The 22,236-nt window shown below is 43.7% G+C and overlaps 1 protein-coding gene across 3 annotated transcripts; it reads left to right on the top strand.

Moving 5' to 3' along the window:
* The first annotated feature begins 1,488 nt into the window (after positions 1–1,488).
* On the top strand, positions 1,489–21,940 carry cpped1 (calcineurin like phosphoesterase domain containing 1). 3 transcript variants are annotated; one of them, XM_023340788.1, is made up of 6 exons: positions 1,513–1,821; positions 4,694–4,912; positions 13,061–13,233; positions 15,080–15,202; positions 15,337–15,436; positions 19,911–21,940. In XM_023340788.1, the coding sequence occupies exons 1-6, from the start codon at positions 1,758–1,760 to the stop codon at positions 20,138–20,140; spliced, it is 909 nt and encodes a 302-aa protein (XP_023196556.1). In that variant the 5' UTR covers positions 1,513–1,757; the 3' UTR covers positions 20,141–21,940. The 3 variants fall into 3 exon arrangements, with proteins under 3 accessions (XP_023196554.1, XP_023196556.1, XP_023196555.1); XM_023340787.1 differs by having other exon boundaries at positions 1,515–1,821; positions 15,304–15,436; XM_023340786.1 differs by lacking the exons at positions 13,061–13,233; positions 15,080–15,202; positions 15,337–15,436; positions 19,911–21,940 and adding an exon at positions 10,914–13,050 and having other exon boundaries at positions 1,489–1,821.
* The last annotated feature ends 296 nt before the right edge of the window (positions 21,941–22,236 follow it).

Genomic DNA, 22,236 nt, shown 5'->3' with positions numbered 1-22,236 from the left:
CGTGGTTCTGGACAGCTCCAGGTTCTGTCCGTGGTTCTGGACGGGTCCCAATCCACCGTCAGAAATCAAACTAAACCAGGATTCACTGAACACGAAGTGAAGCTTGAGACCATTAATTGTGATCATTTATTGAAATAAAGATCAACTAATACAGCAATCGATTAGAAGTCAATCGATTAAATGGTAACTGGAACATTCAGGCTCAAGTTACCAGAAGAACTTTAGGCCAAAAATGCACAAAACATATAAATACTCTGGATATACGATGAAAACCGTTGGTGCTGTACTGAACCCGGTTCTGTTCCACCCAGAAATCATCAGAATAACAAATGACTAAAATAAAAATAGTTTCAGTTACAGGAAACCGACACGTTAAAAACAAAAAGCTCAGAGAAAAATAAAATAAATGAAGCTCAGGTAGAGACTGGAGGACATTTTAAAGGTTTTACAGAAGTAAGCCATTAAATATTTCATAATTCTGACAGAGCGTCATTTCTTTCATATTTCTTTCTTTTTGAAATATGCAGAGAAAACCAGACAAGATATATTTTTAAAAGATGAATTAAGATCTTAAGGTCGGTTTCTGCTGCAGGGTTTATTAGCTGAGCTCCAGTAAATATCAAACATATTTAACAAATATTATTTCTAACACTTCAGCCTTTCAATCCTAACTTTTGTCTCACAAGATGAAACATGCTCTTCATTCGTCAGCCCAGAAAAATCTTCTCCCATAATGCTTCACTGGTTTTACTGAGGATGTCTGAATCATTTTTACTTTCTAGAAAACATTTGAACGGATCCGATCATTTAAAATTTCTCGCTGACGTTCTGGTCCGTTTCAGTCAACATGCTGGATGAGAGAAACAGAACAGGAACCGTCTCCTCTGATTGGACGGCTTCACCTGGACAGGAATCTGCAGAGCCTGGACCCAGAGTCCAACATCAGTGTCTGACCTCACAAATGCTCTAATGCATTAAAGATAAATAAAATACGGCTAATTAAAGTCCACATTTTACGGAAACCCATTTCTGCCATGAAAGAAAAATCAATCCAACAGGAAGTCATAATTTCGAGTATTAAAGGCATAGTTCTGAGATCCAAAGTCATAATTTTGACTTTCACAGTAATAATTTCACTTTTGAAGTCACAAGTGTGATAGTCATAATTTTGAGATTCAGTGATGTGTAAGAAATACAAAATCATAATTTTGACTTTTGAAGTAATCAATTCAACTTTTGAATTTTTAATAGTTTATAGTAGTTTTAACTAAAGTTAAAATAGTTTTGACTTTAAAAGTCAAAATTTACATTTTGACAGTAATAAAACTAAAGGTCACGCTGTTTCTCTAAGGAAACTTTTCCCCAGCTGCTCTGGTATCTTTTAATCATGACTTTGGATCTTGTAATTTAATGTTGAAAGTTTAAAATGTGACTTCCTGCTGGGCTTTTATTTTTTTTCTTTCATGGCGGAAATGGATTATAGTCAGAATTGTTTGTTTTTTTCTAAATAGTCTTAAAGAAAACAACACATGTTTTCCTTTGATGGAACAGCTGACAGCAGCAGTAGAAGTCCGAGCCTGATCGCCAGGCTGTGTAATCGATCCCCGATAAGCCGGCAGGTTCCCAGCAGTCAGGCTGCTGAAACAACGCAGCAGGTTAAACGGGTCTGGATCGGAGTCAGGCTGACAGGCAGCTCCGGAAGTCCGGCAGTAGTTGTTTAGTTTTCTGGGTCGTTTTCAGCGGAACCAGCCGGGAACATGGCGGACACAGAAGAAATGTTCCTCCGAGCCAAACATCGGACTTTCAGCGGACTGACTGAAGGTAACCCCCGCCTGCAGCTAGCTCCTTTAGCTCGGGCTAAAACTGCCTGATCTTCTAACTTCACTGTTGTTTAAATGTTCTGCGGTTTTTATTACAGCTTTTGCGTTTGTTATAAACTTTTTGTCACTGTTGCCATGGTAACACTTGCAGCCGGTCCTTGTTGGTAAGAAGTCGGCTCTATTTAGCTTATTACACAGGACGTGTTTCTGCCGTTAATTTATTAAATATTCTTATATTTTTTCCAGTTGTAATGGTGAATATTTAAAGTGATGTATTAACTGCATCTAATTAAATTAAATATATAAAATAGTTGATACATTTATCTCAGTAAATTAATTAACATTAATGAGTTACAACAACATTTAATTTCCCTTTGGGATTAATAAAGTATTTTTGAATTTGCATGTATTAATTTAAGTTTAATGACACAATTTAAATGTCACTACAGGCTTTCTCAATGCCCAGCCACACAAGTACAGACATGTAACGACTCAAGACTTACCTGCAGAACACTCACCTGTACAGTGTTGGCCACGCCCACTGACTGTAAGGACGAAATGAAACAAATAACTGAATATTTTCCGAATATTACATAAAGTGGGATACTGGGAACACACAAACCAGTTATTTATTAAATCAAATATACTGAAATTCTGGGACCTGGTAACATTTAAAACTACACAATTCATGTTTAAGGTCAGACATCAAAAACTTCCACACAGTATACAGGAAATGTTTGCTGACAGAGAGGGTGGTTATTATCTAAGAGGTGAAGGATATTTTAAAAAACAACATATTAGAACAACCAGGAAGAGTTTTTGTTTATCTGTGTGTGGAGTAAATGTCTGGAATGGATTGAATGATGAGTTAAAACAAATTACAAATGTAAACCAATTTAAAAAGCTGATTAAAGCAGAGCTCATTTCAAAATATGCTGTATAAGATGTTTAATATGCAATAGGCTATAATGTAATTGATGATATAAATAGTACTTAAAATAATTTTGTATAGTCATACATGATGAAAAAATGGAAAATTTTTCTTTTTGATGTTATGACAGTTCATTGTAAATACATTGACAAGTAGGAAAGGGGCAGGACATTATAAGATGTATCTTCTACCTGCTCCTTTTCGAACAGAAAATTTTGCATGTCACATGGGCATAATAATTTGTTTCATATTTTATTTCTTAAGTTTGTTTCATTCCATTTTATTTTATTTTCTTTTTGATTGTTTTAAAGTCTGTTCGAAATAAATAAATAAATAAATAAATAAATAAATAAATAAATAAATTATGTATTGTTGAGACGTTTACTCCAGACACGCACCATACATGCACGCACACTCAACTACGGACACAAAGATTCTGCACAAAAGCCTTTTGTTTCATACGGACACTTTCTGTAGAAACGAAACTTAACTTTAGCTCATCGTCTGACCACTAGGCAGTGACGTAACACACCAACAGACCAGGAGGCGGACTTTAGGATATAAGCAAGGTGTCTTCCGTGTTTGAGCAGATGCTGTATAGATTCGGGCCTTTACACTTGACATCCACCTAAGCCTGTAAGGGTAAGCGTCTCTTTCTTTTAGCGCTAAAAGAATAAAATAAGTAAACTCTGATTGTTCTGTGTTGGCTGATTTCCTGTTCGTGTGCTCACACGTTTTGGGTCCGTCGAGTTCAATCTTAACAGTATTTAGTAAAAATGAATATTAATAGAGTATAAATGTGCTTTAAAGAGTTCTTAAATATTTATTTCTTCAGTTAATACTTTAAATATGATTGTTATGCATAATGCAGATAAATGCAGTGATGTTTTTAGCTGGAAACTAAAACTTTTGGCCTCGTCGCCGTCGGCAGCAGATTCATCAAAACGTCCTTCAGGTGTGATTGGAAGGACAAATAATATTTTCACTGACGGCTTTATGAACTCAGACGTAAAGAAGAGAATGTTTGGAAACTAACGGATCCATGTTCTGCTCTGACCAAAACCCTCTCTGCGCTGACCTCTGACCTCTACAGGATCCTGTGGAGCGACACCTGCGGGGATGCTGAGCGGCTAGCTGAGTGGCTAGCTGAGCTGCTAGCTGAGCGGCTAACTGAGCGGCTAGCTGAGCTGCTAGCTGAGCAGCTAGCTGAGCTGCTAGCTGCTCAGCTAGCTGAGTGGCTAACTGAGCGGCTAGCTGAGCCTCTGAGGGAACCTGAGGGTTGGTTTTGATGGCAGCCTCTCCTCAGCAGCTGTGGAAGCTAAATGAGTCGAACAGAAAGCTGCTGTTCACACCTGTTCCTAACATCTGTCCGTTAGCCGCCAACAAGCTGGATCCATTTGCATCTTGTTTGTTTTTCCACTTTGGTTCTGCTCCAGAGTGAAAACTCCTTTCCCACAGAGGAATGATTGCAGGAGCAGGATGACGTGGCTCGGTGTTGTTTACTGCAGAGATTATCCTGGTTAATTATTTAGGGCTGTAAATGACGTGAATTTGCACGTCATTTACATGAAGTTTATCTGTTATTGTACAATTATTATGGCTGTTTTTGTCCATCTTATCAACTGAGACGTTAAAACAGAACCAAGAGTTTAATGTTTCTGTTAAACGGTTATTAACCACCTGTTGGTGACGATCCACCTCTTCAGTCTGCAGCACGAAAAACGGACAAAGTTTAATCTATAAAAACAGAACCTAAAAATAATTTGAAGTTTAAAAGAACCAATAATTTAAAACAAAAATTAGACAAAATAGAAATAAAGCAGTAGAAATATAAAGGTCAGAAATCGAATTTCAAATAACATTGACTCTGATTGGCTCTTGGGTTCTGACCCGGTGTTCTGGGTCGGAACCGCTCTGACCCGGTGTGTTGGTGCGTCCCCAGAGGCGGAGCGGCAGTGGACCGGGCCGTTCTGCTTCGTCCAGGCTGCGGACCCCCAGCTGGGCCTGATGAAGGCGTGGCGGATCGGCGACGCGGTGGGCGGCGGGGACGAGTGGGAGGAGGAAGTGGCGCTCACCAAGCAGGCGGTGGCGGGGGTCAACCAGCTGCGGCCCCGACCCCGCTTCATGGTGCTGTGTGGGGACCTGGTCCACGCCATGCCGGGTAGGAGGCTTTAACTAGGCCACTTCAGCTATTTGTGTTTAGTGACCAATCATAGCCCAGCAATTATGTGTCACATTTATTACATTTTACAATGAAAATCTTAAAATCATTTGTTTCTTTCCATCATGTTTTAAAATCAAACCTGCAGTTTTGCTTTGATTCTTTCATGTCTGAGAAATCCTTTCATCTCCATGGCAACCACTCAGCTGTTCAAAACACCTGGGAGGACCTAGCCCCGCCTTCGAGGCGCAGCTCCTCCCCCACTCAGCTCCTTCAGACTAGCCAGCAGCAATTAGCAACCAGCTGAGCTCATTTTAGCTGCTGCTCAGAGCAACGCTAGTGGAAACATTAAAGAGTTAATAGAGGAGCCATGTTGGATGACTTCCTGGAGGCGGAGCTTCAGTAACAGCAGGAGTTCTTAAAGAGACAGAGGCCCAATTTGAAGTCATTAAATCAGGAAGTAAAATTTATTTTAAGTCATATTTGATATAATTTTACTCCTGAATGTTTCAGGGTCACATTTCATTCCCTACAAATCAGTGAGAACTGCCATCGAAATGTTTCAACGGTTCTTTAGTAGTGACCTCTGACCTCTTCCCTGAACTTTGAACATGGCAGGCAGTGACTTTATAGACATAATAAAAATAAAAATGTTCCATCAGGTTCCAGCTGAAGCTGCAGGAAGTTAAGACATACAACTTCCTGCTGCTGCTCTCACAGCCTTCATCATCATCATCTGTCCTCTTCAGCAGCTGCAGCCACATCTTCCTCAACCTCTTCATCCTCACTTCTCGTCTTTTCTTCTTCAACAGAATTAAAGCTTCAGTTTGTAACTTTTATGAAAAATGTTTTTACATATTTGTTTAAACTGTTGCTATGCTAATGCTAGTTAGCATCTCCACAGAAGACAGTGGATAAATGGTTTTCCTGTAACAGTAAGTTGTTTCTCTGTGGCATTGACACAGTGAGCAGCGCGTTCATGAGGATGATTGGCAGCACTAAGCCCGTCCTCCTGGCTCTGATCGGTTGTTTCGTTCAGACGGCGCTGGGAGGAGGTCGATGTTTCCACAGGTTATCTGTCTCATATTGAAGCGTAACGGCATGCTGACAGTTTTAATAAATATGTGAAATCATATTTTTATTAAAGCTACATGCAGTGTCCGTGTTTCTTTCCTGTAACTTTCCTCTGCTCAGCCCGTTTTCCCGCCTGGCTGCAGCTGATATTTATCTATGGAAACGTCGAACCTTGGCGCCGCGCTCGGCTGCAGCTGCTGAATATGTTCAGCTGTAATCAGTCCAGGGATTTTATCTCTGTGTTGCTCCTACCAATGTTGTGGAAATAATATCAATGAGTGGACAGCTCTGGTTCGATTAATTCTGTCTGTGGCCGGTTGCCTTGGTGACCAGATCTGGTTGTTAAATAGTTTCGGATGCAGCAGTAAACTGTTTACTCATCCAGGTTTGATCCAGGTCACGTTACGCTCTGAGCTTCAGGCTGAATTACTTGATGTGAACAAGCGGTTCTGACCGTCTGCAGCTCCTCCGGCCCGAAGAGTCGGTCCGTTTGCTGCCCTTCAGGCTTCAGCTCAGGAAAATCTGACGTCTCTTTTCTTGGATTTGCAGCTGAAACTCAGATGTGCATTTAATTCAGACTGTCGGCTCAGTGAGGTCAGAGTCTGGACGGCTTTAAACCTCTAATTCAGAACTTCCAGCATGGCTGGAAATACAATCTACAACTTTATTTATACCAAATTTGATTTCCGACTTTTTTTCATGAAGAATTTACAAACAACAACAAAATCTGGCTGTTTTATTCCAGTTACTTGTGTAAGTTGAATTTAAAGGTAAACTAAACAGAAAGTGTAAGAAATGCTGTTCAAACTGGAAAATCCAGCTTTGTCCAAAAATCTAACCTTCAGAAACAGAAAATTTCATTAATTGACAAAACCAATTTATTGCTCAGTCCTGGTTCTTATTGGTGACTATGTTGTTTGTCAGATGTAAAGGTTAAGCTGAGTGGGTCGGGTCGGGTCGGGTCAGGTCGGGTTGTAAACCGATGGCTGCAACTAAAAATTATTTGATCAATTAATCAATCAATTTGGTGATTAACCAAATAAACAAGCTGCCACGTTCTACAGATTTTTCATTTAAGCCTTTTTATACAATATTAGAAATACATTCCCTTTTTAAAAAATGAAAACCAACATTTTATTCAGTAACATTTTAGCTAAAACATCTTCTAACATCAAGATGAGAAAAGCTGATCAGATATTTAATATATAATCCCCAGATTATTTTAGATTAACTGATTGGATATAAAATGTGATTAACAGTGAAGCTAAATTTATTTTAAATGCAAAATGTTCATTTTTTCTGAACAGTTTTTGCTTCATTTCTGCTGATTCTGTTTATTCCAGTTAACAATTAATTTACTAAATTAGTTGACAATTATTTCAATAATCGATTGGTCACGATAAACCGTTTCCGTCCTGCTGATGACCTGAGCAGCAGAAAGAACCAGAACCTTCAGTTTGGACCCAGCAGAACCTGGTTTCCTCTCATCCACTCACCGAAGAGAAAAGCCTCTCACTGCCAATTACAGGTTTCCACGGTTACGGAGCAGCGAAAGGGAAGTCTCCAATCAGCCTTTAATTCATCTCTGCGTGTTTCAGAGAGACGGACCGAGACGTCAGCACCGGGCCTGGCGCCGCTCGGCACCCCGGAGCCCGGAGTCGCAGCAGAACCCTTTGTGGAGCTCATTAGACGAGTGTCAGGTCCAGAACGTTCCTCTAATCTAATCAGCTCTCCATCTCACCCCACGGCGCCGTCCTCGCCTCGCCAGCGCTCCTTATCCTCTTCATTTGTCAGCTTTAAAAGTTAGCGAGGGAAGACGCCGGGCGGCGAGGGAAGACGCCGGGCGGCGAGGGAAGACGCCGGGCGGCGAGGAAGTGAGGCTGATTGAAGGAAGTCCTTGAGATGAGAAGAGTCTCTGGAGAGGAAGCCGGTCGGTTCAGAGCTTCGTTTGCCTTCAGTTTGGCCACAACTCCAACAATTCATCAGATTTATCAATTACTGAAATAATATCAACTAATTTAGTAATCGATTATTTAACTAAAATATGGCATTTGCTGAAAAAACTGAAACCAAAACTGAACAAAACGTGAACATTTTGCATCTCTAGGTGTAAATCTGTTCAGAACTCATGTTTCAGGTTTTGCTTCTTCTGGTTTCAATTCTGTAAAATTAAATTCCTTTTGCTTAAATCTTTATCTAGTTCATTAAAAAATAGTTAATAGATGTTGAATCAAGCAGGTTTAACAGCTATTTAGTATTTATTTAGCTGCAGATGGATCCTTTGCTATGTTACATTTCAGGAAAGAAAATGTTTTATTTTAATATTTAAAAATAGGAATTAAATGATTTCTTTTTATTTTGTGCTTTTTACGTATAAAACAAGCTTAAATTGTCAAATTAAAAATCTGCATAATGTGTTATTTTTTTAAGCTAATTACTCGATTAATTGTGAGAATAATCAGAGAAGCTCATTCATTTATGACCAACAAACAAACCGAACCTTTGATGGGTCCTACAGAGGCGACAGAGACCGATCAGGGGCCGATCAGGGACCGATCAGGGACCGATCAGGGGCCGATCAGGGGCTCAGCATTAATGAAAGTTTCTGTATGCTCTCCCATGTCAGAACTTCCTCTGAAGCCGCGCCAGCTGCGGTTAATGGACAGATAACGGGGAGGACAGACAGACAGACGGGAAAACTCAATGTGAGAGCGATGAAAAGGAGCAACAGGGAGTGAAATCTCCGCTACAGAGACACTTGCCAATTTCCTGTCACCTGCAGGCAGCGGCGCCGGTAATGCCGCCTGACAGCCAGCTTCCCCCGCCGCCACCGATCCATTCCGGACGGTAAATAAACACTTTAAGGGGAAATGTCAGCCGGGCGGCTCCGGCTGCAGAGGCTCATCCTCCGTCAGGCCGCTTACCGGCACCGTGACGGACGTGGCGAGTAATGAGGATGGCGCGCGCAACCTGCTGCGTGGGGCCGACGGTAACCGACGGTAACCGGGGCCGATGGTATCCGACGGTAACCGGGGCCGACCCGTTAAAGGGCTTCCAGGCCTGCAGGTTTAAACGCCGCCTGGCGCCGCGATACATGATAATATGAATTTAATGTGTTCACCAAAAACATTCACAGAAAATATCTTGGTTTCATTTATTATGGTTCAAAAGAAACTTTGAACAGATTTTAGTTTAGATTTAAAGACTAATGGAAATTATTGAGCTCATTTTAATTGATCATGATTAATTTATTGATTTATTACTCTGATGGATCATCTCACTGCCAGGTGTAACAGACCCAATCAGCCGTTAGCCTGGTGCTGTTAGCTTGATTCTGTTAGCCTGGTGCTGTTAGCCTAATTCTGTTAGCCTGGTGCTGTTAGCTTGGTGCTGTTAGCCTGGTGCTGTTAGCCTGGTGCTGTTAGCCTAATTCTGTTAGCCTGGTGCTGTTAGCCTAATTCTGTTAGCCTGGTGTTGTTAGCCTAATTCTGTTAGCCTGGTGCTGTTAGCCTGGTGAGCCTGCAGGGCCTCCTGTTCCACTGGCTGCCGGTCAGTGTGACCCAGAATCAGCAGAGCGACCCGGTGGGGCTGAATATGAATAACCTGCCTGGAGTCCAGCAGGAGGCCAAGGACGTTCTGATACGCCGCTTTACCCAGAGAAGATTGACCAATTCTGATTAATATGTGCGGCGACCTGCAGCTCTGATCGCTGCTTTAGATGCCAGCAGGTCAGTGAGACGGCATGAAGGCAGGCGGCTGCTCTTCCCTCGGGCCCTTTAGCAAGGCAGGAGCCCTGTGCTCATCCCTCATTGTCATGCAGAGCTAGTTAGCGCTGGTCGGCGCCTCCCGGCTGTTGCTAACGCTCCTTCAGCTTCATTTACACAAAAAGCAGGGAGGATCGGATGGATTCTTCATGCACACGTCCTTCACAGATCACAGCTGTTTACACTAAACTCATCCTCATGTGATCAGTAGGCCTGCCACAATAAAAAATTATCATATCATAAATTAAAACAAACTCTTCCTTTATCATTTTTAAATCTTCACTCTGGTTCTTTGGACTCAACTAGCCATTTTCTGAAGGACCATTCAAACCTTAGAATTCATTTTATTTCTGTTTCTGTTGTTTTAAAGTTTATTTTGGATATTTAAAATGTCTTCCAGTGTGAAATGTTCATTAGAATTTCAACATTTATCGTTACTTTAGTGAAAATGGTCTCAAAACAACAACCTTATCATTTATCGTAATAATGTCTGAGATGCTTCATCATCCAGAAGCATTTGGTTCTGGTAAACGTCAGCATCGTTTCCTCATCGTTCCCTCATCGTTTCCTCATCATTCCCTCATCGTTCTCTCATCGTTCCCTCATCGTTTCCTCATCGTTTCCTCATCGTTTCCTCATCGTTCCCTCATCATTTCCTCATCGTTTCCTCATCGTTCCCTCATCGTTTCCTCATCGTTTCCTCATCGTTCCCTCATCGTTCCCTCATCGTTTCCTCATCGTTTCCTCATCGTTTCCTCATCGTTCCCTCATCGTTTCCTCATCGTTCCCTCATCATTTCCTCATCGTTTCCTCATCGTTCCCTCATCGTTTCCTCATCGTTCCCTCATCGTTTCCTCATCGTTCCCTCATCGTTTCCTCATCGTTTCCTCATCGTTTCCTCATCGTTCCCTCATCGTTTCCTCATCGTTTCCTCATCGCTGCTAAGAAATAAAACAGGAACTGTCACACCGGCAGTTTGACACCATTTCAGATATTTAAAACAGTAAACTAATCAATAATTATTGATATTGGCTGATTTGAAGCGTTTATATGGTGATCTTTGCCAAACCGTCCCGCCCTGGTTGGAGATTAAAACTGAACTATTTCAGGTTATGTTTCCCGTCTTCATGGCGTCGAAGCTTCCTTTATGTTTGTCGCTGCAGAGATTTTATATTTTGGACTCCAACTCCAACATGGCGTCGCCACCAGAGCGTTTACTGGACTCCAACATGGCGTCGCCATCAGAGCGTTGACTGGACTCCAACATGGCGTCGCCATCAGAGCGTTGACTGGACTCCAACATGGCGTCGCCACCAGAGCGTCGACTGGACTCCAACATGGCGTCGCCACCAGAGCGTTTACTGGACTCCAACATGGCGTCGCCACCAGAGCGTTTACTGGACTCCAACATGGCGTCGCCACCAGAGCGTTTACTGGACTTCAACATGGCGTCGCCATCAGAGCGTTTACTGGACTCCAACATGGCGTCGCCATCAGAGCGTTTACTGGACTCCAACATGGCGTCGCCACCAGAGCGTCGACTGGACTCCAACATGGCGTCGCCACCAGAGCGTTTACTGGACTCCAACATGGCGTCGCCACCAGAGCGTTTACTGGACTCCAACATGGCGTCGCCATCAGAGCGTTTACTGGACTCCAACATGGCGTCGCCATCAGAGCGTCGACTGGACTCCAACATGGCGTCGCCATCAGAGCGTTTACTGGACTTCAACATGGCGTCGCCACCAGAGCGTCGACTGGACTCCAACATGGCGTCGCCATCAGAGCGTTTACTGGACTCCAACATGGCGTCGCCATCAGAGCGTCGACTGGACTCCAACATGGCGTCGCCATCAGAGAGTTTACTGGACTCCAACATGGCGTCGCCACCAGATGGATTACTGGACTCCAACATGGCGTCGCCATCAGAGCGTCGACTGGACTCCAACATGGCGTCGCCACCAGAGCGTTTACTGGACTCCAACATGGCGTCGCCACCAGAGCGTTTACTGGACTCCAACATGGCGTCGCCATCAGAGCGTTTACTGGACTCCAACATGGCGTCGCCATCAGAGCGTCGACTGGACTCCAACATGGCGTCGCCATCAGAGCGTTTACTGGACTTCAACATGGCGTCGCCACCAGAGCGTCGACTGGACTCCAACATGGCGTCGCCATCAGAGCGTTTACTGGACTCCAACATGGCGTCGCCATCAGAGCGTCGACTGGACTCCAACATGGCGTCGCCATCAGAGAGTTTACTGGACTCCAACATGGCGTCGCCACCAGATGGATTACTGGACTCCAACATGGCGTCGCCATCAGAGCGTCGACTGGACTCCAACATGGCGTCGCCATCAGAGCGTTTACTGGACTCCAACATGGCGTCGCCACCAGAGCGTCGACTGGACTCCAACATGGCGTCGCCACCAGATGGATTACTGGACTCCAACATGGCGTCGCCACCAGATGGATTACTGGACTCCAACATGGCGTCGCCACCAGATGGATTACTGGACTCCAGCATGGCGTCGCCACCAGAGGGTTTACTGGAGTTCAACATGGCGTCGCCATCAGAGCGTCGACTGGACTCCAACATGGCGTCGCCACCAGATGGATTACTGGACTCCAACATGGCGTCGCCACCGGAGCGTCGACTGGACTCCAACATGGCGTCGCCACCAGAGCGTTTACTGGACTCCAACATGGCGTCGCCACCAGAGCGTTTACTGGACTCCAACATGGCGTCGCCACCGGAGCGTCGACTGGACTCCAACATGGCGTCGCCACCAGAGCGTCGACTGGACTCCAACATGGCGTCGCCACCAGATGGATTACTGGACTCCAACATGGCGTCGCCACCAGATGGATTACTGGACTCCAACATGGCGTCGCCACCAGATGGATTACTGGACTCCAACATGGCGTCGCCACCAGATGGATTACTGGACTCCAGCATGGCGTCGCCACCAGAGGGTTTACTGGAGTTCAACATGGCGTTGCCATCAGAGCGTCGACTGGACTCCAACATGGCGTTGCCATCAGAGCGTCGACTGGACTCCAACATGGCGTCGCCACCAGATGGATTACTGGACTCCAACATGGCATCGCCACCGGAGCGTCGACTGGACTCCAACATGGCGTCGCCACCAGAGCGTTTACTGGACTCCAACATGGCGTCGCCACCAGAGCGTTTACTGGACTCCAACATGGCGTCGCCACCAGAGCAGCCTGAATCTCCATCTGCTCAAACACGATCAAATAACTTTTTAGAGTTAAACTCATTCAACTTGCCATCTCTACCCACCAGGAACCGAATTCAGAGAAGCCCAGGAGCGGGACCTGAAGGAGGCCCTGAGGGAGACGGACCCGTCCATCCCACTCGTGTTCGTCAGCGGGAACCACGACCTGGACCAGGTACCGACTCCCAGCACGGTGGAGCAGTACTGCCGGGCCTGGGGCGACGACTACTTCAGCTTCTGGGTGAGCAGAACGAAAATAACAACAGACAAAAACAAGATGGCCGATTATCACTAGAGAGGAGACACTGGTTATCATCTGAACCGTCTGGTAATCTTCTGCTAGCTATTCATGTTTTTCCTTAATTTAATGAAAAAAAGCTACATTACATATTAGGATTAAAATGATTAATCTACCTTACATATAAGCGTCAGTGTGTGTGAGAAGCTGATTCATAAATAAAATGGTCTTTTTCTGCATGTGAGCCATAAAATATAACAGAAGTTATAATGTGATAAGATGAGACTTTATTGATCTAAATAGTTAAATCAGTTTACAAAGTTTCAAAGTTCACTGATTGGCTGGGAGGCCCAAAGAACAGCCAATAAAAATAAAGCATCCTTCCTGGTTGAAGCCCAGGTCACACGACGCGATTTTAGATTTGTTGGCCGATTTTCAAAACCTGAGAGAGACCACACTGTAGCCGACAAAAATCATATTTATAACAGGTTCGATTGGTTCGATCAGTTCAAATAGTTCGATCAGTGCGATCGGTTCATCGGTTTGTGTTTCCAGCCACACGACACGAGAACCGATTTCTCTCACCAACATTCAGATTCCAGACAGAAAATCTAGTAAAAACCTCTATATCACACGAGTTTAGAGCAAACAAACATGGCTGATGATGTGGAAGCAATAACGATAGTTTGAGTTTATTTTAAGCATAACAGACGTAACGGCGTTGGGTAAGAGTGGAGACGGGCGGCGGCTCTGTTTGCTGCACTATGGAGGTGAATCTGTTTTTCCATCGTCACCATTTGTGTGTTTAGATCGTTTTCTGTTCTGTTGTTTCTTTAAGCTTTATTAGTTAGTTAGTATTTGTCATTTAATGTTTACAATCACATTGAGAAAAATGGGCACAAAATACAAGTCCAGTTAATTCATTTTAAAACCAGCATTAATCAATGTTTAATTAATCAATCAATGGAATCTTCCTGCAGCGTCCAGCCCTGACTCAGTGAATATCCTTATCGTTGTATCATGTCAGGTTAATGAAAAGTTACCGGGTTTATCAACTGCGGTACCAGTTTCGCTGCAGTTCCTCTCATTATCGTTTCTGGTGATGTTCTTTGTACGAAATGCTGAATTAACATTCATGCTGATCCTCTGATGTCACCGGACTCTCGGTTCGCCGTGTTTGGGATTCCCCTCCGTTCTCACGTCACCGTGCTTTCTGATTGGCTACCTCTCTCATTCAACAGGCTGCGCTCTCCCAGTCAGGAAAAACCCACAGGCTGCGATAATCCGGCCAACACGATGTTGAACATGACCGATGTTAGATCGGAGCGGTCCGACGTTCCGCCGACTGGACCCGATCAGCTGTAACAGGATGACCGGTTAGGATTATCACAAGCGACAATCTTAGAAGGTTGCATGTTCTAGGATTGTCATGAGGGGAAATCGGTCCAAAAGATCATGTTGTGTGAACTGGGCTCAACAGGACGGGAAGACCAGAACCTGAAACGGTTTGTCAAACATTTTGACTGTTTAGAATATTAAAACAATATGACGTCAATCAGTTTTCATTCCTGAAGTCATGTACTTCCAGTGGCTTTCATTCGTCTGCAATTTAATCTGGTAAATCATTTGGCAGACGAGAAGTTTGGGCTTCATGACGGAGAGAAGAACCGATAAAAACTTCAGCCTCTAGATTTTCAGTTAGTGGAAATACTAAGGGTGGGTGGACGCAAATAAAGATTTTTATTGGTTAAAAACTGAATTTTCCACACCTGCGTAGGGGCTAAACGGTGACTTGAGGTCATGTGATGTTGGGATGTTTTGCTGGTCTTATCGTTTTGCTGCTTCCCAGGTGGGCGGCGTTCTCTGCCTGGTCCTGAACTCCCAGCTGTACTTCAACGCCTCGGCCTGCCCCCAGCAGAAGGAGGCTCAGGAGACGTGGCTGGAGGCGCAGCTGAGCAGGGCCTCCTCTGCGGTACGGCGCCATGACGCTCTCTGATTAACGCTGATCTACTATGAGATCAGCTGTTCCTGAACTGAACTAGGATCCTGTGGTTGTTTCTGTTTTGTGCATAGGAACCCAAACCCAAACATATCTTGGTTTTCCAGCACATTCCTCTGTACGTGAAGAGTCACGATGAACAGGACGAGTATTTCAACCTGCCGCAGGAAGCGAGGCAGAACCTGATGGAGCGTTTCAAACGGGCAGGTAGGGCGGCACTTCCTGGTTTCATCTTACTGTGAACCATTCACAGCGCGACCCTTGATGCTATAGACGCATGTTATTGTTTACATCCAGACATTTGGAGCAGGCGCACAGCGCTGGAGGGTAAAAGGAATATTCTCTGCTCTGCACGGTTCTGTGCTGCCGGCAGAACCGTTAGCCAAATGAAACCTGGAGGAGAAGCGATTAATTCAGAGTGCCAAAAAATACCTGGAAACTCAAAACCACTCATATTCTTTGTTTTTCTCTAGCACTTTATTGGCTACGCTGCATACAAACTTGTTGCCTTAGCAACTATCAATAACGGCGCTTTATGTACCAAAAACCACAAACACAAAGATAGAACATTCAGTCCGTTACAGTTTTATGTTTTTAGGCTCAATGTTTATTGAGCCACTTTATTGTTTAAATGGTGGATTAGCTATTGCTGCTAATAGCTAAGCTAACACAGCAGTAGTAGATTAGCTAATTTACACTCTACCGATGATCTGTAAAGTTGGTGTGTGAATTTACGGAAACAAACCGAATTCTGCAGCACATCTACATGTTAAGTTGTCACAGTCAAGCTAGCATAGTTGATCTACTTCTCTCATGACTAGTTGCACTCTCGTGACAAAACAGATTTTTCCAAGAAAATAAAAGAAAGTGAACCAGGTGTGTTTGTCAGACAACTCAATTGTATAAAAATGTAAATAATTTACCAAAGAGAAACTGAAAACTTCAGCAAAGGCTACCGGAATAGAAGCGTTGCGTGGCGCAGTGGTTAGCGCCGCGGCGTATATATACATATACAGTATATACATGTATATATATATATATATATATATATATATATATATATATATATATATATAACTTAACGGCTAAACCAGCGTAGTCATCAGCTAGCTGGTTTTTGCGCTGGGGGCAGCCGGCCTACATGAGGTGGAGATGGTGGCTGTAGGAGCCATTTCCCTCCTTTCTGATGATGGATTCAGGCCTCAGTGAGGCAAAGCTTCCCGTTAAAACTGTTCATATCTGAGAGGCAGCGCTGGGATCGCAGCCCAAAGCATTAATACGCCATTAGCAGGAAGAACAAGAGGAGCTGCTGGCTCACACACGGCGCTCCACTAATCAATTAATGCTCTCATGTCCTGTAAGGGAGTAATTCCCTAATCAGGATCCATTGTTGGAGGTTTAGGAGAGCGAAACGAGGAGCTCAGTGAGGAAACGAGGACCGTGAGACTCCACAAAGACACACAACGTCTCATCTGGACCTGGACGCTCCAGAATCACGCATCAAGGTGACTGAAGGACGCGGCGTTAATGTCACTAAGCAGTTGATGGTCCAGATGATCCGACCGGTCAGGAGCTCTGATGATCCACTGACTGGATCGCTGCTCTGAGCTGCTTCTTAACGCTGACGGCTCAATTACTGGACATGGTGGACCTGGGGGACATGCAGGACCTGGGGGACATGCAGGACCTGGGGGACATGATGGACATGGTGGACATAAAGCAAATACAGTAATGATTTCATGTAGAATTATCCTCTGAAAGTCATCAGAGGTGAAACCAAACGACTGGTCAGTTTGGGATTTTATAATTCAGTTTGCTTTAACCCGACTCCGGTCCGTTTGCCTATGAAATCTAGTTCGGTTGGTGAGGTGTGAACACTAATCGACCTCTGACCTCTGGTCCTCCAAACCTCGGTCTGAGTTCGGTTGAAGTGAACTCTGGTTTGGTTTGAATGTGAAACTCCAAGCAGACCGGAGACCGCTCCAAAAGCAGGAAGTGGACTACAGCGCAGGGCATTCTGGGTAAATCCAACCAATGTTAACATGTTAGCCTAGCACCAGCAGCAGAAATGGTCCATCTGGTGAAGAAGGAAGTTGCTCTCAGTGTCTTCAGAGGTTTTTGTGTCGTTTCCTTCAGTGGTTCTTGGTGCAGCGCCCCCACAGGCCAGGAGGGGAACAGGTTGGTCAGAGTTTGGTTGGATGTTGTTGTTTTGGTCCCAATAGAACCAGGAAGGTGAAGAAGGAAGTTCCCCTTGGATGGATGGATGGATGGATGGATGGATGGATGGATGGATGGATGGATGGATGGAAACTAGTGGTGTAAGACAGACTTCTGGTTCTTCAAAATAAAAGCACTTCCTGTTGCGTTCAGGAAGTGGCTGAATGTTTAAAATGCTGAGTCATGATATTCTCATCATGTCCGTCTGGTCTGATGAACCTGATGTGATTCTAGAGGTTTTATGTAGGAACAGTTCTAATGTGCTCATTTATTCATGTCCATAAATCAAACTTTATAGGAAAATGAAGATATTTTCTCAACGCTGCATATTTAAATCACATTAGATTTAAGTATGTGTAAAGCTCAGGAAGTCCTTTTCCTCATGTTGGTTATTAATATAGAAATATAAACATGATAAACATTCAGCTAAATGTTTGTGTGATATTTGTGCCCATGGCAGCGAATGAGTTTTGCTGATCAGTCGATGTGAGCGACTGCAGCCAGAATCTGGGACGACCTGGTTCCAGTAAATTGGAAGAAAAAAGCTGGTTTTCTCCAGTAAATGTGCAAGAGTCATTTTTTCCTCTCATCTGTGGTAAATGATGTTATTTGTGAACATCCATCAGCCTGGCCATGTTTCCTCCACATTAGCCTGCATTAAGCACTCATCAGGTCCTGCTGCTGGGCGTGAACCCCCAGATGTGCTGCTGATGGGATGGAGCCGTTATTGCTGCAGCCGCTCCGGTTTCTGACGTTTATTGCGTTTTGTAGCAGAGGAGGTTCATAAATCATCCTGCCTGTTGGAGAAAATCATGCAAAAACATTACTGGAAACCCCTCCACTGACTCCGTGTCTCTGCCCGACTTTGTGACCAAACGGCCAGACGGAGGTTAAAGAGAAGCAAAAGCAAAGGACGAGGATTAGCAGAGCTGCTAACAGCTGATGGACTCATCCAGGAAAATCGTCTCTGCTGCCTGGATGTTGAGCTGTTAGCATGTTAGCATGCCGGCACAGTGATGAAGGTTCAGTCAGAGGCCTCTTCAGAGCCGTTGCAACACTGACTGCGACTGGAGCATCAAGATCCAGAGCAGATGAGAATCAGAATCAGCTTCTATCGTCAATTTAGTCATTCAACTGGTTAACCGTCTAACTGGCTAATCATCTAACTGGTTAATCATTTAACCAGTTACCTGGTTACTGCCGCAGCCGTTTCTTCTGTTGGTTCCATAAATCAGACGTGAGCTGCTGGGTTTCCCGTCCCAGTAAGAGTCTTACTGGTATTTGTTGAGGAAGAACGGCTTCGAACTGAGAGTCCTGGTGAAACTGGAACCCAGCCTGCAGCTTTTACTGGTTAAATGGGAGAGCAGAGACCTGGCAGCCATCTTTCTTCTGGGAGTTTCATTAAGCTAGCCGCCAACACGGATCAGCTTAGCAGAAACTTCTAATGCGATTTATCCGGGAGATAAACGAGGCTTCAGCAGCAGCTGGAATATTTCCTCTTTTATTGTGTAAAATCACTGAAAACTCTTTATGATGCACCAATAAAACCTGAACATTGTTCAGAACCGGGAAATAATTCATCTGCTGCTGCCTGAAAGTTAGTTTCTGTACTTTGAATGAACCAAACGGCGTTTCGCTCCGACCGTCTGGTTCCTGTCGCTGGACTCGCTTTGCTTCTGACCTCAGATAAGGCGCCGCAACTCTGTGTGTGTGTGTGTGTGGGTGTGTGTGTGTGTGTGTGTGTGTGTGTGTGTGTGTGTGTGTGTGTGTGTGTGTGTGTGTGCAGAGGGATGATACTTCATATTTAACACATCAGGATCAAATTATTATCAGTAGCAGAACTTTGAAATGATCAACCTGGAGCTGACCTGGAGTGACCTGGAGTGACCTGGAATCGACCTGCTTCCAGACAAAATCTGATTTCATAGAAATAATCAGGTTTCATTGATCTCTGATGCTTCCTCTGATTTTAGTGAGCAGTTCTGGTCCAGACCGGGTCCGGACCCGGTCTGGACGCCGTTTACGTTTAAACTGAATGTTTTTCATCTTGGTTCAGTTTCCATCATCAAATAATTTTTGTTTCATTTTTTTCAGTGTAATTGTTAAATATCTTTTCTCATTTTCAAATCATTTATTTCTTTCAGTTTTTAATGTTTTTCCCAGTTTAATTTCTTTTACAGTTCGGTCTCCATGGCAACCGGGTCAATACCGCTCCAGTATCCAGGACTGGTTCTGGTACCGGCCCGCCGGGCCTCTATATATTTCTGAAGATCAGTGTCTTGTTTAAATCCACAGATGACGCGTATTAAATATTTTTAGCTGGGAGTGTTACTTTATTTAGGCCGCCTGGGTCACATGACATGAATATTTGAACATTTTGCTGTTTTTAATTCTGTTCTTTTTTAAGCTTTGGTTCTGGACAGAACAAACTCAGTGATGAATCTTTTCTCTCTGCGTCTCCCAGGCGTGACGGCCGTCTTCTCGGGTCATTACCACCGGAACGCTGGCGGCTGCCACGACGGCCTGGACATGGTGGTGACCTCGGCCATCGGCTGCCAGCTGGGCGACGACACCCACGGCGTGCGGCTGGTGGCGGTGACGGCCAACGCCGTGGTGCACCGCTACTACAGCCTGGAGCAACTGGGGCAGCGCGGCGTGGACGAGGAGCTCAGGAAGATGTTGCAGGCCTGCTGACTTCCTGTCTGCTGACTTCCTGTCTGCTTCCAGGAAAAACTAAAACCAAAACTAAACCACTCCCAGCCTCTGACACTAATACTTTATTTTAGGAACCTTTAAATCATCTTCATGTTATCGTTGAACTGTTAGTCACAAAACCTTGGAGGCGGTGCGTCACCAATAATCTTCCTGTGGGAAACAAAAACTGAGAATTGAGCCTAACAGAAAACAAACTTAGTGTGAAAATCAACAAAATTAGCTTTTTAAACCTTTTTAGTATTTAATTTTCACACTGGAAGATCATTGTAGGTACAATCCTCAGATTAGCTGTTAGCTTTAGCTTCCTGGACCAGCTCAACAAGGAGAAAACAAAAGAGACATAAAATATTACCTGCTTATACCTGGTCTGGAGAACCCCAGATCTGTATTGTTGACCTCGTTAGCGACTCTATGCAACCGTTTCCTGTTAGTGAGTCTGATCTAGTTCTTAATTTCTGGAATATTATGATTTGAATCTTTGCAGAAAATTCATCTTTAAAAAGCCCAGTTATTGAATTTGATTATGATCAGACGCATTATACAGCAGAGAATTGATTATTTAAACTAAATCTGTAATATGCAAATACAAACAACAACTGTTAGCTGCTGAACAATTCAAGATGGTCGTCAAGGACAATTTATGCTGGGACTAAATCTCATCAGACATTAATACTGTCAAATACTACATAATTCAATCCATAGAAATCATATTTACTGATATTTTTATTATTCAATATGGCCACCATGGTTACCATAGTAATTTTTTTCACAAATATCAGCAGTTAAGTCATAGCCTACATAAATATTTTCTTGATCTTGTTTCTGGAGGACATTTCTCAAAATGGTCATCATGGAGAATATGTGTTGCAGTAATTACTGGTATTTGTCATCACAGCTAACCAAAAGTTAGCTTCACTAACCAATAATATGCCAAACAAGAATGGTATCTCTGTTAATGCTAAACCATCAAGCACATAAAAAATATTAGCAGAAACTAATGCTACACACAGAAAAAATTAGCTCTGCTAGCGCTAAACAACTAAAGACTTAGAAATACCTAGCAGAAGCTAATGCTAGCCATTGAACCGACTGTCTCATATCTTCTCCTTCCAGTTGACCAGTGTGAGACTCGCTAACAGCAAAGTCCTCAGTTTGTGATTTTTACGTATTATTATTTTAAAGTTGTATAAATATGACGACCAAAACATCTGATGTGATATAAAGTTCATGGGGAATATTTTGTGTCAATAATTGATTTAAAAGACTCAAAAACAGCGGCCATCTTGAACAATGTCTGCCTGAAATTGAAGTGGCTGATGGGAAATATGGAAACACCTGAGAGGCTAGCATGCTAATTTTTGAGACTGTGTCCAAACTATAAAGATTTCTTCAGTAATAATCTGCTCAGGTTTACTGTTCTGAAGCGAACACACGACTCCGTTACGCTATCCGCGCCTGCGGCAGGGTTACCATGGCAACCGTTAGTAACGGCTCTGTGGGGGGCGGGAACCTCGTTTCACTCTGACCGTTCTGGGTTGGTGTGTGGAAGACGACGGAGTCCATGTCCTTCATTTCCTGTCTGAAGGAGCTTCACTTCCTGTTCGGTTATTATGTCCTGGTGGTGCCGACACACACACACACACACACACACACACACACACGGCCCCCAACAGGAGAACCTCGGTCGCTTTGCTTTGTCTCCACGTTTCTAATGAATCCTCAAATTCACTCGACTGTTGGATGTATTTTTATAATAAATGTTGATTTTTATTAAATTACTGCATTGTGTTGCTTATTTTATTGGAATTTAACATCAAGACTTAATCAGTGCATTGAGTTCTGTTATTATTATTGGTTAAAGAGTTGAAGTGTTACGTTATAAAGTTTCCCTCAGGACGTTGCATTGAACAGGTGGTTCCACATGAAGGATCAGGATGATCGGACTCCAGATCCGGTCATCTGGATCATTTCTCCATATTTAGTTAATATCCAGACTTCAGTTCATTAATAATAATTGGGACAAAATGATCAGAAAGTAAAATCTTCCTAAAATAGAAAATATTTATGCGACTCAA

The sequence above is a fragment of the Xiphophorus maculatus genome, chromosome 10 (genome assembly GCF_002775205.1).
Source record: "Xiphophorus maculatus strain JP 163 A chromosome 10, X_maculatus-5.0-male, whole genome shotgun sequence".
In the NCBI taxonomy this organism is placed as follows: domain Eukaryota; kingdom Metazoa; phylum Chordata; class Actinopteri; order Cyprinodontiformes; family Poeciliidae; genus Xiphophorus; species Xiphophorus maculatus.
Note: the sequence above shows the minus strand (reverse complement) of the source record. Positions and strands in the feature narration are given on the sequence as shown.

Excerpts from the sequence above, each read along its gene's own strand:
- cpped1 (XM_023340786.1), top strand. The coding sequence starts at position 1,758 with ATGGCGGACACAGAAGAAATGTTCCTCCGAGCCAAACATCGGACTTTC. Across the intron at positions 1,822-4,693 it reads TTTCAGCGGACTGACTGAAG|AGGCGGAGCGGCAGTGGACC; the intron begins GTAACCCCCGCC and ends GTGCGTCCCCAG. Across the intron at positions 4,913-10,913 it reads CCTGGTCCACGCCATGCCGG|AGATTTTATATTTTGGACTC; the intron begins GTAGGAGGCTTT and ends TTGTCGCTGCAG.